Below are 15,441 nucleotides of genomic sequence, written 5' to 3' on the forward strand. Positions count from 1 at the left end.
TGGCGAACACGAAAAAATTTATATAATGTAGGTAATAAGTGACGAACATAAATAAAAGAGTATCTAAATTACTGAATGGAACGTCGGAGTCGTAATCTTGGAAAGACATCGGGTACGACCTGAACTCCACTGGTTTCCATAAAAGTTGCTTAAGACAATCGCGGTAGAAATGAGGTAATCTACATCGCGTCCTGATATAATTGCAAGTCTAGAATATATATGACTCTGCCCATATGGAAACAATACTCGGTATCTTTCTATTCAGGAAGTTGAAAAATGTATCCAATCAATTCTGACGTGTAAAACTTTAATAAGAAAAAAAAAACGAGACAAAATTTATCTTCTGTTTAGTTATGCTGTAATAATTTTTTCAAATTCCAGGCAACACCTCTGAAACCGCCGGATTCTTCGTACGAAGAAGGTGAAGGCTAGAGGGAGTGGCAATTGCATATTACAATAAATTTTTCATCGTCAAATTGGAAGATTGAAAACGCGGGATTTTATCCGAGCTTTGTTTGCTATAAATTTTATTCAGGGTTTAAAATGATGTTCCGTTGTTATCCCACGATTTATGATCGTGCTCCTTTCTCGTATACATGTATAACCAATGTTATGTGGTTGACGGGCCAATTATTATACCTATGTGATCCGAGGGAAAAGCAAATTTAGAAGGTTGCGCACCCATGTCAATTTTCATCGATACGCACTCGTACGCACCTGTCAAGCTCTGTAACTTGAAGGCTATCGGTCGTAGGGCTAAAACTTGTTGTAACTTTTTCGCAACAAATTCCATGCCCTTCAAAAGCCTGACAGGCCCTTTCCTAATATTCATATCAATTACGGCGATGAGTCATGTACTGTAATTTATTTCACTTCAATTTGTGCAAAGAATAAAAATTCGAATAGATGGCTCCGCATGCAATTTCAGATTGTAAAAGTACATCGAAAAATTCATCGTATAATCCCTTGAGTAAGTATAAATATTTGAGGTTCGTCGCTATATCGTCCTAGGCGTGCGGGTGTATAACGTGAAATGAGCTCAGGCAAACTTTTAATGAATTTCAATGAACTTGAATATGTCTCACTGTAACATAGACGCATTTGCTGCACGGGCACGTGTGACAGAGTAGGTGCATTATACACATTCTATAGAATCGGCAATTTCTCCCTTTGTTTGTTGAAAACTTTAGTTAAATTCTGCAGCCGTACAGAAATAGAGAGAAGGGTCCGCACAATTGACTGTTACGTACCGCGTAGGGACCCAAACAGCTCGGAAAGTTTCCAGGGAGTATTTTACACTCTGCACCCTATTTGGCATAATTTCATTCGCTGCATGGTGCAGATCTCCAGGCTATACAACTTCAGCCCGCACCCTCTTCGTGTCAACAAAGAGGGTCAACGGCCCTTCGTTTCAATCTACGAATTTGACGAACCAGTTTGTCGTACCCGTTTCTCGACGAGAGCGCGTTATTTCCGTGCCTTTTTTAATCTCCGTTTCAAACATCCGAATTAGATACACGAGACGGTACGAGAGGTACGAACATTTACAAAGCGCGAAATAAATTTCAAATAACATAACTGTGCATTTTCAACTGTATGAATTCAGGCCCAGATTCGGATAAGACGGCTCATTAAGCGGTATCGTGCAGTTATAATTTAATAAACACACGAACGGTACATTTTATACTCGCATAAAAGTCTGACTAGAATTGATGAAGGTACGTGTACTATTTAGTATACGGATGTAATGAGTGGAGAACGTGCGATTTGACTAGACTGTTGATGGTAGCATGAGTGGTATTTTTCATTTATTTTTTTTTTATCACGGTTGTAGATCTACGGAGGCCATCGCAATTTACTCGGGATTATTATTACATCCTGAGACCATTATCCCTTCTTCTTCGCATCGCGTTTGTCTCGGTGTTGTTTCGTACGTACGTTCTTTGAGTCGAATAAAATAAATCTTAGTCCAGATCTAGAAATTGAATTCCATCAACTTTTAGTCGAACCGAAGACACGGGGCGAACAACATGGCTTTTATTTCACCGGCGCTCTTCTTTCTTATCATTAATTCGATCAGTCTCCTCGTCCCTCTACACGGGGCTGAAATATCATCGAAAATCGATCTCGATGACGAGGAAACTACACCGCCGCCCACTCTCAGTGCCCCCGTGCTGAAAGCTTACGTGGACATCAACCAGCCTGGGGTAGTGAACGTCGCGAAACCTGCGAGAACTTCTTCGAAACAACCGTCTCGAGGGTTCATGAGACAGTCGGTGAGGAGGCCATTAAACGAACACCGAAACGTCGACGAAGAAATCAACGACGAGAACGAAGACTATATCAGTATCGATGATTTGTTCAAGGCGAAGAGGCAACAGCTGCATCAAAACCCCATAGGCAGTTCGCCGCTCATTCCCAATAACGTACAGGTGAGAAGAAATCGTTCGATATCCCGCAGAATTCACACGTTATATTGTTAGAGCGCGCACGACCTCGACTAGATCCATACGGATAACGCGAGGAATCAATCAACCTGCGATTTTTTTACGCCGATATGGAGACGCACGCGATGTAGTTATACGTATGTAGATTTTTTTTGTGCGGTGTAGAAAAAGTTCTTATACAGGCAATTCAATCGCTCGATTATTTTTCTTCTTCTTCGAGTGCACCGATAAAATAAGACGGATCATTGATGCTAGAGGCGTATCATTTTCGAATAGATTTCAATAGGATTATACGCGAAGAAGGATTCGTTTGACATTGACGTAGGTCTTACCGTAGGGGATATTTGATATTTCATAATCTATGATTATCCTTGAGTGAAGCAGCGAACTATGAGGTCACGGCGGTCCTCAAATCCCCTTATAGATTATGAGGGCGGGTTCTAGATTTCGTCGTGAATCGAAGGGTTTCGTATGTCTCACAGGAGATAGAAGACGGTCCATAGTGATGTTCGAAACGTTGCTGAAATTGAAATTATTTATTTATTTTCTTTCCAAATCTCGCGTCTCGAGTAGAAAAAGTAAAATGAAATGGCTCCGAACTGACTGAGAATAAAGAATTTCTACAGTGTGACCATAAATCACTTGTCAAAGATGGTATATACCGGTGGAACGGTCCTGGTATCCGTAGGTACCTTTCTCCAGAGACTGTTGAGGTTTTTAAAAAATAAATAAGTGAACCCTCCTCAAACGGTGTAATGTCTAATTTAAGCCGTTAGCTGAGTCAAGTCTGGGACATAGGCCGTGACTAAAAATTAAGCGATTCTTTCTTACATCATAGGGTTTTTATGGAGAGTCAGACGCCAAGCCAACGATCATAAACAACATTCACGTGACAATAAACGCCAACGAGTCGAGCGCAGCAGGAGTAAACGGTTGCAAGAACGGAGTTTGTGACGTTAGGGTATCTTCGAAACCGGACGCCGAGGGAAACGTGATAACGAATGTCCATCTCAGCGTGGTTACCAAACTGAAAAAACCCCCGATTGTCGCTGACGTTCCCATAATCGAGGGAACCGTTGGATTCAGACGACAGGATTTCGATCAACTTCCAGCTTTTCATTTCACCGATCACAACGTGCGATACGGCGGATCGTTCTTCGACAATAACATTCCTCAGGTATACAACAATTTTTTACTATTGAAAAATCTACCACCACGTTCACCTACGTCAACACCATTCACCGTAATTGTGGTAGAATTGAAGCAAAATCGCAAGGACGCTTCGCACAATGCTCCAGTGCGGGCCTTCCATCGTTGTGTAATTTGACATCTTGAAAAAAAAGTATAATAACGGTAAAGATTCGTACGACTAACATTCACCACTCACGTTTTCTTCGTTCTCGACTGACGTCACGATGAAGTATTTTCAACTAATCCCGAGTGGACTGATTAAGAAAGAGCGATTTTATCTCAGAATATACAATTCGGAGTTCGTCTTCGTCACACGTGACTTTAGGCAAATCATCGCACACGTATTTCGTATCGTTACCGCGTGTAAGGAGATTTAACAACCGTTTTCCTCCCCCAGATCCCGATTCACCGACAGGACGTTGACTCTTGGTATCACCAACAGCCAGCTATTTTTGAAAGAGCTCGTCCCGTTTGGCACTACGGACGAAATTTAGATCGAGGATTTAAAGATAATCCTTCCCGCCCGTCTCAAGGGCACCGCCGTAGCTGGACCGAGTCCAGAAATAGGGAAATCATTGACGATAAAATCGAAGCGCCGCTCAGTAAAACGAAACCCGCTGACGAACAAGAATGAGCAGCAAACGTCACTTCGTTTACTCGCCGCTAAATTTATTATTCGTTAATTCTGAACGCCTTGCGCAGAAATCGTCACAAATCCTAACGATCGGTGTGGATCCCACGATGTACACATGAAAAATGAAAAGTTTTCTTTCAAATAAAATTGGATTTCTGCAGAATTTTCATTCCGAGTTTCGTTCCAGCTGCATAAAATTACGACGTCATTTTTCAGTCGTGTCGAGTGTAAACCGAAGGATAGTCCTTTTCCCGCGATCCTTCGTTCGTAGATACCTACGTGGTTTGTCATTAGTGAATCATCGTTTGTCCTTTTCGTCTGCATCGCATGAATATTAACGCAACCCTATCGCACAAAAGCTCTCGTGTAGGTGGATACGTATAGTACCTTCGCGATGAAAAAGTCTACATCCCACGCGTACTCCGTCGTGAATTTAAACCTGTGGGCGAAAGTTGAGCAAAAAAGATAGTCGCGATGTACGGGAAAGAGGCTTCGAGTGTGAGGCGTAAAACTGCAGCAACAGCGGCAACGCGTTCTCGTTATACGATAGAAGCGGAAGACCATCAGCCCCTAGCTCCGTTTTTCAGTTGGCCTACAAGCGACGTTGATTTCGATGATAACGTCGGGATATCGCGTTGCGATTAATTGTAGGTATAATTTTATTTGTCATACATACAATTGAAGTACGTAATAAGCTCGACGTTCGAACGCAGTTTATTGTACCGATTTATATTTTCGTTCACTGAGTACAAAATACTGTTATTTTTATCACCAGGTATTTGAAATTTTACAAATTTTACATTCACTTGAGTGACTACGATATGCGGACAGACTATTTCGAACATAAAAACTATTTATACTATGTTTGAAAATGATAATAATTTTTATACGGTGTGAGACCGTGTCAATGATCGAACAGAGGAAAGAAATAAATATATTTGAAAAAAAAAAAAAAATAGCGCGTTCATCTGGCACGGGCGAGGTGAAATTATTTGAAATAGGAGAATTTTAGTTTTCAAACATGGGTAAACCAAACACCCATGTTTACGCAGCTGTACGATTATTTAAATAATATATATAATTACGTCATGATTGTATCACCTGTGCAAATTTTCAGTTGTTTGGAATTGGAGGATTGCGAATGGTTTTCAGCGTGATATTACCATTATCGTTAACACCCACGGTGGCAACTTCTTCATTTATTTCGTTACCATCGGAATCTCTGGAGTGTGTCTTAGAGGTGCTGGTAAAGGTCGCGTAGGACTGTCCGTTTGGCGGTGGAACCGTTTCTTTGAAACGGTTCAAGATGCCGGGAGTCCCCTGTTGACCAAAAACACCTCGGTTTTATCCCCAGGGAATAAATTCAGAGAGAAAAAATAATGTCATCGTCCACTCACAGGTGTGAATTCGGCTCCGTAGGTGCCCCCATTCGGTCCTATGTTGGCGTAAGCGTGTGCGCCATTTCCTACGGTGGGTTTACCGAAGGTGTTCGACCCTCCGAATCCGGTGTTCGGGAATCTTTGACCGGTATTCGCACTATTGGGGAAATTAGAACCGGCGTTGAATCCGCCGCGTGTACCGAATCCAAAATTATTCGGGGTGTACTGATCGTTGAAGTTGGGAGGTCCGTTCCCCAGGCGATTATTCAGCCCGAAGAACCTAGAATATTTTCAAAGAAAAGGAAACTTCAGGATTCGTAGGGTTGTTGAAACGAATGGAACTAAGTTATTTCAAACACTGTACTGTACGGGACACCGTCACCTCTGATCGTTATTAACCGCGTTTTTATTGACGGTATCTGCATTACGTTCCTGCCATGAATTTCCTGCACCAGTGTATTTCGTGCCCGCCGGTGATCTCTTCGGTATCGATGACCATGAATATGAATAAGTCCGCGCTTTGGGGTTGACCTCGCCGTTCGGGCCCGTCATGATAGCCGCGGCGTAGGACCGTGCGTGGTTTGTATTTTTACCCCAACTTTAGACCGAAGCGTAAAAGAGAAAAGAAATGCGGAGAAGACCAAAAGACCAGAGAATATTATATCGAAGATATTAATGGTAAGTGAAAAGCGCACAATTATCAGGTAATCATTAAAACAAGCAAGAGACAGCTGCAGGTGTGAAGAATTTTATGGCGTGCCAACGAAGATGTATGCTTAGAGGTTTAGTGACGTATGGGTTTCGTTTTTTTTTTTTTTCGTTTTTTTCAAGATATTTTCAAACTTACGGTTGCTGTGGGCCCCGGAATTGGGACTCGAATTGCCGTTGCTGTTCTTCCAGTTGCCTGAAATATTCCTGAACGAAAGCCTGTGGGTCAAATATGGGAGAGTCGAAGAAAGCAGCGGGATTTTGGTTAGAGTAATAAGGGTTGTAACCAACGTTGTTATTGGGGTAGTAGCCGGAAGGTCGGTAACTATTCTGTCCCGGAAATCCGTTGAACGATCCAGATTGAGACCACGGCTGGCCAGCTGAACCGAATGAAGATCCTCCCCGATAAAAGGGCCCGCTTCCAGCGCCGCTGTATCCCGGGTACGATCCTACTCCGTCGAATCCTGTCGCAAGGACGACGTGAATTCGAAATTTTCAAAGAACCGTTGGCGGATAAACTATTCTTCGTAGATTGTTTGTGAAATCTTACCGGTTGCGGAATTGCCGAAGGTGCCGCTTGCGCTCCCGGACGCGAAACTCGAGCTACCGCTACGGGCGAAGCTTCCGGGATTCTGGAACGCGGCAGGATTAGGACCATTTTGAGGTCCTTGATCCTGTAGCACGTGACTGACGTCCCGCTTCTTCCTCGTCATCGACGGACTTTCAAACGCGTTTCGGAGATCTCTTCGTTCTCTCACTGAAAAGAGAAAAATAGTATGCGGTGAAAATATTCCGTTACCAGTCGTACGTCTTCGTTCCGTTGGGCCTGTACTCATCGCGCTTTCTTATTCACGTCGATCTCAGCACCTGAATATACCGATCGCATTGTTATTCATTTCAGCGATTAATTGTTCTAGAAAATCGATGCGATCGATTTTCTTATTTCTTCTTTGACTCTTGATAATTTCGAAAGACGCTGTAGGATTAATGCTGGCTGCGAGTGCAGATCGGGGCCATGGCCACCGTAATATTGGTGCATGTGTACGGTCACACCGTCAAAATGTTTGATCATATGCATGGAATGTGAAAATATTTTCATTTTTCGTTCTGAATTTAGGAACAGATGCCTTTTTCCGAAGTCCCGGTGGATCTTCGAATCATCGTTGCGAATTAACGAAGTAAATTGTTATCCGACGAGTACGAGGCGTCTGCGACTATCCGTCGAGCAGAAAGATGTACGATTTGTAGGAAGTAGGCCGCTCGCGCGGGTGATGTCAGAATTTATGCAAATCAGAAACAAAATAAAATGAAGATTCACCTTGAAATATGACGCGAGTTTTCGCTGCAGGTATACGCTATACGCGTGTTTGTCGCTTCGAATTAATTCGTGTGAAACCAAGAAATGACAAAAATGTTGAAACTCGACGAACCGATCAGTTGATGCGACGTTATCGGAGTTCAAGGCGCTCATTTCTGTGCCATGATATAGCCGAAGATTGCGTAACGCGAGACGTTAAACGCGTTGCACATTTTCCCCTTATATGCGGTAAAATCAACATGTCGCCGCTAATTACTTTCTTTTTACCCCGACGTATTTTTATTTTTCCTAGATGTTGTTTTTCTGTTTTCCTCTTCGCGTCCAGAGGGCAAATAGGTCGAACGAATTGACCAGCTGTCTCAACGCCGACGCGCGATAACAAGACACCTATTTCATACGCCGTCCTGCGACTGCACGTCGCAAGAGGTCGAAAAAATTGCGAGAAACCGCGGAAACGCGAAGGGAAGAGTTCGCTTGGATCTCGGATCTTGGATCAATTCCGATACGAAAACGGAATCGCTAGTACGCTCGATCGGGGATCGCTCATATTTTTTAAAATCCAGTTTCAGCGATCGAAAGATTTTTCAGAAACAAATTATAGCGATCCGCGTTAAAATTCCTGAGATACGGATATCGGATAGTATAATATATCCCGGCGTATACTAATTAAAAAAAAAAAAAAAAAAAAAAAAAAAAAACTAATATATAATCACTGACATTTCGAAGAAGTAATTAAAGTCACTTTCCGAATGGAAGTTAAATAGGTATATCTGACTCACTGTTTTGACGCTGAATACCCTCTACCGGAAGACTGACTATCCCCAGAAGGCAAAAAAGGGCGCAAGTCCACTTGACACCCATTTTCGCCGGTTTATCGGTTTACCAAAAACAAAAGAGTACGGGAAATTGGATAACTTTGATTCACGTGAAACGAGGGAATGCGAAACTTGTTGATCTCAATACACTCTGGTCGCGGATACGAATGACTGCTGTGACTCTCTACTCAGCATCTTATATAGCATCGGTAACCTCTGTCTGCGCTTCAGGTCTTCACTAACTGCCTCTGACTGTACGCAGTTACGATTATTTTCTGAGACGCGCCAAAAGCCATTGGGCCCAGATAATGCCCCGGGACCGATCGCTCGAATCGCGTCGTGCAAACTCCCACACCGCGCAGCTCTTCTCATCGCATGTCCTCAAACAAATTGCACGCCTGCACTTGGAAATTTCTCATTAAATCACCGAACATTTGTCCAAGTTTTGTAACACATGTTGCGCCAAGTTGCACGTATACGAAGCTATTGTTTCGTTCATTTGCCCTCTTCATTTTTTCATTTTTTTTTTCCTTTTTCCAAATTTCATCCAGGCAATGAGAATGAGTTTCTACTCGTGGTGGAAATAACAAAGTGTACTATAATGTTGTTGGTCAATTTTTTTACGCAGACAGATCGGCGTCAGCTTTAGTTCGAGTTCGGTTGAGATACGCGATGAGTACATATATATTACACATATCTACACACGTATACGATACGTATGGTGTATATTTGAACCGGAACTCCTGCAGCTCATTCGCATATTAATTGTTAGTTGGTGGGTATTCTTGTTCTGATCTTTGCGTCAGCTAAATGATGGCTGTTATTATTGCATATGAAAAGACTGGAGAGAATTACCCTATAGGTAATTGGCAAGATTTTTTATTTTCCTCATTTCTAAACGTAGGCTATTGATTTTTATTGACGGCTCTTCGCGAGCGGAGTACACCGTGAATCTCATGTGATCAGGGGTCACGTACCGGGGCACGTATTCGCTATAGTCTCACGCACACTTGACTGGCTTTTACGTATTTTTATTTCTACACCATTAAAAATTTGGCCGAGTCTTGAATAATGGTACAGGTGACGTGCGATCTTCGGATAACGTCGATACTTACTCCGCATCTACCGAATCTCTCGTAGATCTTTTATAGATCGATGTCAGAGATCTTGTAGGAAAAAAATGACACGATCGTCGTACGAACGGCGATTCGTTAAAAAACATTTGAAACGTCATGATTTCTCTAGATTTGTATTTCCCATTTGTGGACTTCAAGGGCGGATCTCGGGGTTATCAGAAACAGAGGCGTAATCGGTATAACCGACGACCCGAGCAAAAGATACAGGCAAAATCAAAGCTGCGCTCGTAGTGGTGATGTACCAGCGATTATGACGACGCATATACTACGTCCATATAGTAAATTCCGTGTGGATTTCAAGATCATTGCCAAGGCCGTTTTCTAGAAATCGTTCCGGGATTCTCACAATTTTATGGACCGTCTAATTTCGGAGATTCTCGTTGTTTTTTCATTCGCCATTGTACGGCGGTACAGGTTACTTGATTACGAAATAAAATTGAACAAAAAAAAAAAAGATGATAATTAATGAATAAACTAGAAGTGAAAAGAGAAAAAAACGGGACGAGATTTGGGCCCAAAGCTCATTGTATGCTTTTGGTAAACTGATCTCGATCGACCTTGGCCTTTTTAATTATAGGTAGTGTTCTCACACGACCAACTCGACGAACATCCTGGTCTCGATGATGATCGGTGGGAAACCTGGATCCTCTAAGTGCACGATTTGATGAGATGTAATTTTCGATCCCCGGAAAATGGTGTTCGTAAATCATAGTTTGCTTTTATAATTTGTAGTTAGTAACCTGCGTTTACTAGTAGGATAATTTTTTCTAGGATCCGATCGATTATATATTGGATATTATAATCTATCAATCAACGCTGCAGATTGGTTGTACGATAAGTAAAAACCACTGTTTCTCTCATCGCTGTTGAACTTGGTGTTAAGTACAATGAAATGCCGACGACTATGCGTAATAAGGAGCGACGGAAAGAGGATCGGCTTTGAAGAATGCTAAATTCATTGCCTCGCCATTTTCACCATCTATGCCTTCAGATTCGTATGAGATTCGTAAGCTGGCGCCAGTCTTTATAAATAAATAAATAACTAAGTAAATATACATATATTCAGTTGTTAGACTTTTATTCAGTTTTTTCGCGTCGAAGAATTCGACAAAAAAATTGAATGTCATACAGAGGTTCCCGGTGTGGGCGATTGCGATCGGTTTCGTGGGGGATCTGGAATTTTTTTTTAGTGTCCAATATTTACCCGGGTCGTTCACCGATGTAATATGAAAATTCTTGCACGTGAAAGCCTCGACCCACTTATCGATATTTGACGACTTCTGGTCTACAGAAACTCGACTCCATTTCTGATATTATCGGAAGAAACGTTTGACCGAACAGCGAAATAATAAATAATCGAAGGAAGTTATTACTCCGAGGAATAAAACAGAGAGACGTTCGTTACGCCGTGAGTTATTGTCTTCAATTTCTCATCGGCTGACGGCACCTTGGAAATTCCCAAGTGAAATGTCAGGAGGAACTTGCTTACCTTCCGATCACAGACAACTTTATCAATTTACTGGATTATCATAAACTTTGGCAAAACTTAATCAGCAATTTTATATTCTTCAATTATACCGTCGATCAGACAAGGAAGAAGTGGAGGCCTCCGTGTTTCGCCTCTCGATTATCTATTCAAAATAACGAAACCATAAACGCGTTGAAAACGAGACTTGTTGAAATTTTTTACCAATATCAAATTTTTGCTCAACAGGACGTATGGACTGAAATACGTGTGATAAAAAATTACACTTTTTCGGATTGAGGTCAATGAGTTACGTTTAACATTTAATGATAATAAAACGATCGAATTCTCGTATTAATATGAGATCTTTGAATTGTGTCATCTTGGGGTTCACTGACCTGACGTTATTTGATCTTGAAAAGATTTTTAGATCGCCTTAGGAGCTCAACTCGTTATTTATGTTTCTTTTTATTCTTCGAGTAGGACTGACTCCGAGACATGAGCTCCAGACGCTGTCGGGCCTAAAACAACTATACAGGCATAACGGAACTAATCCTTGTCAAGTTGAGATAGGTTGAGATAGGGCCTAGTTATCTTAATGGCCACCCGTAATACCTGTGGGACCAAGGCGGAGGTGGTATATAAACTCGACCCTTAAACTTTGTACCCTTAGTGCAGTTTGGTCATTTGAAAAAGTCAGTTGTACTTCATGGTAAAGATGCTCAAGACTGTGCTCTTCGTGGTGATCGCCGTCGTTCAATGTTTGGCGGTAAAAGGTGAGAGAAAAATTGACGAGAAAAATTCATTTTTATTGTAATAAATTTTCCCCACTATACATCTGCGAACGGTTTGTCGGGTACAAAATAATCGTTGCAAATATCCGTACATTAAGGTGTTATTTGCTCAGGCGGAGTATGAAGAAGTATTTGCACTCAATGAGTAACACGTAAGAAGAAAAATAAAGAATACGGAAAAAACCCAACGATGAATTGAAAATTGGATTAAAAATATGTCTCGAGAATAGGTACGTCTCATCAAAAAACGAACTCGCTCAATTTTCGTCACAAATGACAATTTATCGGAATACAAATTAAACTATTCAAACGAGCTGAGAACAAGGAGTTGAGTAAGAGAATGATTTTCTTCCAAAATGACAGGCGTTTTGTTATATTTGAACAAGTGTGCCTGTCTGCCCGACCTTCGGTCTCCGCATGCAAAAAATACGTCTATCGAACAAATATGTTCAGCCTCTTTATTTTGTTTCGTTCGTTTGATTTTTTATTTTTTTTTCAGTTTCTCGATAAAGATTAAAATAGGAATTCGTCGTATATTTTCTCTATCAATCATTAAAGTCACACGAAGTTATCCATTGAGCATCCGGAATGGCTGTGAAAATATAGTGTGCCTTTTTTATTGAACTTAGCGCAGAAAGAGTGCAATTATGTTCAGGACACGTCAGCTCTTCGAATGCAAGACAATGTCATTGATTCTAACAGCTTGACAAGTAAAAAACTGTTGTTTCAGGCAAACCAAATGAAGATTCAGCGATCGAACCGCGTTTACCGGCACAACAAGGTCACTCCGTAGACATGTTCCGTCCGAGATCCGACTGGTCATATTTCCACCCTTCGTGGTCATTGCCCTCCATGCCATCGATGGCCGATTTTTTCAAAGACGATGAAAAGGCTGACGAACCCTCGGAGATCATGAAGAGACTCACCGCCCTTGAACAACGGTTGAAAGAGATGGATGAGATATTGAAAAGACAATCGAGCGGTGAGAAGCTGGAAGGAGAGATCATTCTTGGGGGCTCGATTAACCAAAATCATGAATTTACCCGACTGATTTCATCCGTTGCCGATGATAACCAATACGGGACTAACATCAATAACGCATTGACAACTTTAGACTTGCCTGCTGATTCTTTGCAGACTCGGCTGGATTCTCGAGTGGCTGCAGTAGAGTCTAGAAAAACCTCGGCGGAGTCCGTGCTAACAACATTAACACGCATTAACAATTTTCACGTATCTGCTGAATTTTCTAACCACGTTTCTCAAATCCGTGTTAATATACTTTCGGAAATGCTCAAGATACTCGGTAATCTTAACGACATTCGGCGGGATAAACACGACGACTTTAGCCTTGATTCATCCGATAAAAATGACGATAAGTTTGACAGTAACGGTGTCTCGGAACCAAAGAACGAGAACCTTCAGTCCGTCAGTTTGGCGGATAAACGCGATGAAATTACCGTCTTAGATCCAGATACGATAACCGCCGGAAGTAGTTTGACGAACGATAACGCTACCGCGATGACTAATTTTCACGAAAATGAAAAAAATATTGGCAGCCTTCCACCGCCAGAAGGAGGTCGTGCGACTACCTTGGTTTTTAAAAGTTTTGGAAAATTATTTGACGAAAGTATTTCACTTGATAGCGAATCTGTCACAGCTGATCACGGTTATTCTGATGATCGGTATACTTCAGGGTCTGAGATTGACGATACTGAGATTCTTACTAAAGATCAGATCTCTTCTGAAATCCGTCCTCCTAGCAATGTTTCTTCGTCTGATAGTTCAGATGGTAAGACTCGTGGCGGTGAGTTTGATGCGCGAAATCTTCAATCGGTTTTGAGAAATAGAATAACCAATTCCTCAAATAATCAGACGATGATTCCGGGTAAAAAATCTGCGACAGTTCGGCGGGTGTATTTTTTGAACACAAATTTCGCCTACGACTCCGAGAACGCTATGATCGAAGCGGTTGTTTCAAAGTAGTAGTAGAATCGTCGGGAATTGGGTCGCTTGCTAATAAATATCCTGCGAATCCACAACCCTTATCTCTCGCTTGAACCTCCCGCATTAACATTTCTGGTGACGCTGAAGCCTGTCGCGATATTTCGGCCCATGGATAACGAAGTTTTTGGTCTAGGTATTAAAAAACCTGAAGTCACTTCGGTGACCACTACCAAAGTGGAGGTCTTACCTTGCAAGGAATCTCCACCGAAGACGACGCCGGATAAGGTGCCCGAAAAAATCAACGAGCAGCCACAAGCTGAAACGACCGACAAAAAACCCGAAATGCCCAGCGATCCGGCCAAGCCAGATAAAGACGAGAAGAAACCTGAAATATCGAACAAGCCCTCAATTGACAATGAGCCCGTCAAACCTACTGAGGTAGCTCAGGGTGAAAATTCAGAAAGAGATTCGCTACCTGCGGCGAACGCGAAAGTGCTTAATCCACCATCCGTGGAAGACGAGGCCATCTTAGAGGAAAGTATTCCACGGAAAAAACGAGTTTAATTTTAGTGAGAAGTTTTTTTTTCATTCTATTCGGTAGACGAATGCACCACCATGACGAGGATGTATGCGAAGGAGATGTGATAGATGAATATGTGAAGCTGTATGTTAATTAAAGTTAAAGTGTAGGTTTTAACCGCGTTATCAATGCGTATCAAATGCAATCATATCATAATATTACAATATAATGGAAAAGTTTTCATTTCGAATTCAATGTAGCTATGATTATACGTTACATGTGGTCGGAATGAAACTAACACTGAATTTACGTTATATTGATTTTTATTTCTGTTTCATTTCAATTAGCAGTAAGTGGAAGTTTTCTGTTTTTTCCCTTCTTGTTTAACCTGTGTTTTGATCATTAGACACATTTATGCAGATAACAAGTTGTAATACATGTGTAATTTATAAGTGACTAAGGAATGACTAATTGTATGACTTATAAAAACATATATAGGTATATTTAGACACCTGTCACACCGTTGTGTTTTACATACATTATTCATTCATGAAAACAGGCCTTTTGTTCAACACGATTCGATCCTTCTCGGGGTTTGAAATTAGCTTAAACGAAACTTGAAGGTCGTATAATATTCGGCGTGATGAATTAAATATTATTACAGCGATGCGATTCGGAGCACAAACTCGAGAGGTGCAGAACTTTTGAAAATGCATTTATTCGTTGTGACATAGAATTATTGTTGTACTGTGCAATCGAAGAGTATGTATATTGAATAAATCCATGAATACCTAGGCGTTTCCGTCGCCTCGCACAACGGCAATAAATAACTATAAATTTATTTCTCAGTATTTACGACTGTGAAATATTGAACACACACCAATCGCAACATCAAAGTAATTTAAGAACGCCCGTACTCGATCTAGGATTATGTTTATTAGTTCCGAATAATTGTTACTTAACCGAGTAGCCTCAGCCCCGTCACGCCGATGCTTCGATACTTCGGTAATCCCCAAGGACCGATGCAATTGCGTGTCTCGCTCTGACGATAAATTTGGCCGATTAATTTTCAAAATTCGGGGCTTGTATG

At 41.5% G+C, this 15,441-nt stretch overlaps 3 protein-coding genes across 10 annotated transcripts; 2 read left to right on the forward strand and 1 right to left on the reverse strand.

The window, feature by feature from the left end:
• Window positions 1–912: 912 nt before the first annotated feature.
• Window positions 913–5,228, forward strand: LOC105685995. The gene is made up of 4 exons (XM_048649077.1): window positions 913–2,432; window positions 3,286–3,624; window positions 4,036–4,294; window positions 4,359–5,228. Exons 1-3 carry the CDS (start codon window positions 2,031–2,033, stop codon window positions 4,270–4,272), a joined length of 978 nt encoding a protein of 325 aa, XP_048505034.1. The 5' UTR covers window positions 913–2,030; the 3' UTR covers window positions 4,273–4,294; window positions 4,359–5,228.
• LOC105685952 (austinoid biosynthesis cluster protein W-like) lies at window positions 4,986–8,757 on the reverse strand. Of its 7 annotated transcripts, none has more exons than XM_012400451.3 (7): window positions 8,457–8,755; window positions 6,910–7,116; window positions 6,651–6,823; window positions 6,499–6,578; window positions 6,034–6,249; window positions 5,670–5,931; window positions 4,986–5,592 (listed from the first exon to the last, which is right to left on the reverse strand). In XM_012400451.3, exons 1-7 carry the CDS (start codon window positions 8,536–8,538, stop codon window positions 5,386–5,388), a joined length of 1,227 nt encoding a protein of 408 aa, XP_012255874.2. In that variant the 5' UTR covers window positions 8,539–8,755; the 3' UTR covers window positions 4,986–5,385. The 7 variants fall into 7 exon arrangements, with proteins under 7 accessions (XP_012255874.2, XP_012255875.2, XP_012255873.2 ...); XM_012400452.3 differs by having other exon boundaries at window positions 6,499–6,566; window positions 8,457–8,754; XM_012400450.3 differs by having other exon boundaries at window positions 6,499–6,823; window positions 8,457–8,757.
• A 1,319-nt stretch (window positions 8,758–10,076) lies between these two features.
• Window positions 10,077–15,009, forward strand: LOC125499743. Of its 2 annotated transcripts, XM_048649078.1 has the most exons (4): window positions 10,077–10,325; window positions 10,400–11,869; window positions 12,618–12,869; window positions 14,025–15,009. In XM_048649078.1, exons 2-4 carry the CDS (start codon window positions 11,803–11,805, stop codon window positions 14,393–14,395), a joined length of 690 nt encoding a protein of 229 aa, XP_048505035.1. In that variant the 5' UTR covers window positions 10,077–10,325; window positions 10,400–11,802; the 3' UTR covers window positions 14,396–15,009. The 2 variants fall into 2 exon arrangements, with proteins under 2 accessions (XP_048505035.1, XP_048505036.1); XM_048649079.1 differs by lacking the exon at window positions 10,077–10,325 and having other exon boundaries at window positions 10,382–11,869.
• Window positions 15,010–15,441: the final 432 nt, after the last annotated feature.

This window comes from Athalia rosae, chromosome 1 (assembly GCF_917208135.1).
Source record: "Athalia rosae chromosome 1, iyAthRosa1.1, whole genome shotgun sequence".
Taxonomy (NCBI): domain Eukaryota; kingdom Metazoa; phylum Arthropoda; class Insecta; order Hymenoptera; family Athaliidae; genus Athalia; species Athalia rosae.

What these genes read in the sequence shown, in the direction of transcription:
- LOC105685952 (XM_012400450.3), bottom strand. Translation starts at nt 8,538, where the DNA reads ATGGGTGTCAAGTGGACTTGCGCCCTTTTTTGCCTTCTGGGGATAGTC. An exon ending in CTTCGGCAATTCCGCAACCG is followed by an intron (nt 6,824 to 6,909) that starts GTAAGATTTCAC and finishes TCCTTGCGACAG; the next exon opens with GATTCGACGGAGTAGGATCG. An exon ending in GCGGTTAATAACGATCAGAG is followed by an intron (nt 5,932 to 6,033) that starts GTGACGGTGTCC and finishes AAAATATTCTAG; the next exon opens with GTTCTTCGGGCTGAATAATC.
- LOC105685995 (XM_048649077.1), top strand. Translation starts at nt 2,031, where the DNA reads ATGGCTTTTATTTCACCGGCGCTCTTCTTTCTTATCATTAATTCGATC. An exon ending in TCATTCCCAATAACGTACAG is followed by an intron (nt 2,433 to 3,285) that starts GTGAGAAGAAAT and finishes CTTACATCATAG; the next exon opens with GGTTTTTATGGAGAGTCAGA. An exon ending in TCGACAATAACATTCCTCAG is followed by an intron (nt 3,625 to 4,035) that starts GTATACAACAAT and finishes TTCCTCCCCCAG; the next exon opens with ATCCCGATTCACCGACAGGA.
- LOC125499743 (XM_048649078.1), top strand. Translation starts at nt 11,803, where the DNA reads ATGGTAAAGATGCTCAAGACTGTGCTCTTCGTGGTGATCGCCGTCGTT. An exon ending in TCAATGTTTGGCGGTAAAAG is followed by an intron (nt 11,870 to 12,617) that starts GTGAGAGAAAAA and finishes CTGTTGTTTCAG; the next exon opens with GCAAACCAAATGAAGATTCA. An exon ending in ATTGAAAAGACAATCGAGCG is followed by an intron (nt 12,870 to 14,024) that starts GTGAGAAGCTGG and finishes TTTTTGGTCTAG; the next exon opens with GTATTAAAAAACCTGAAGTC.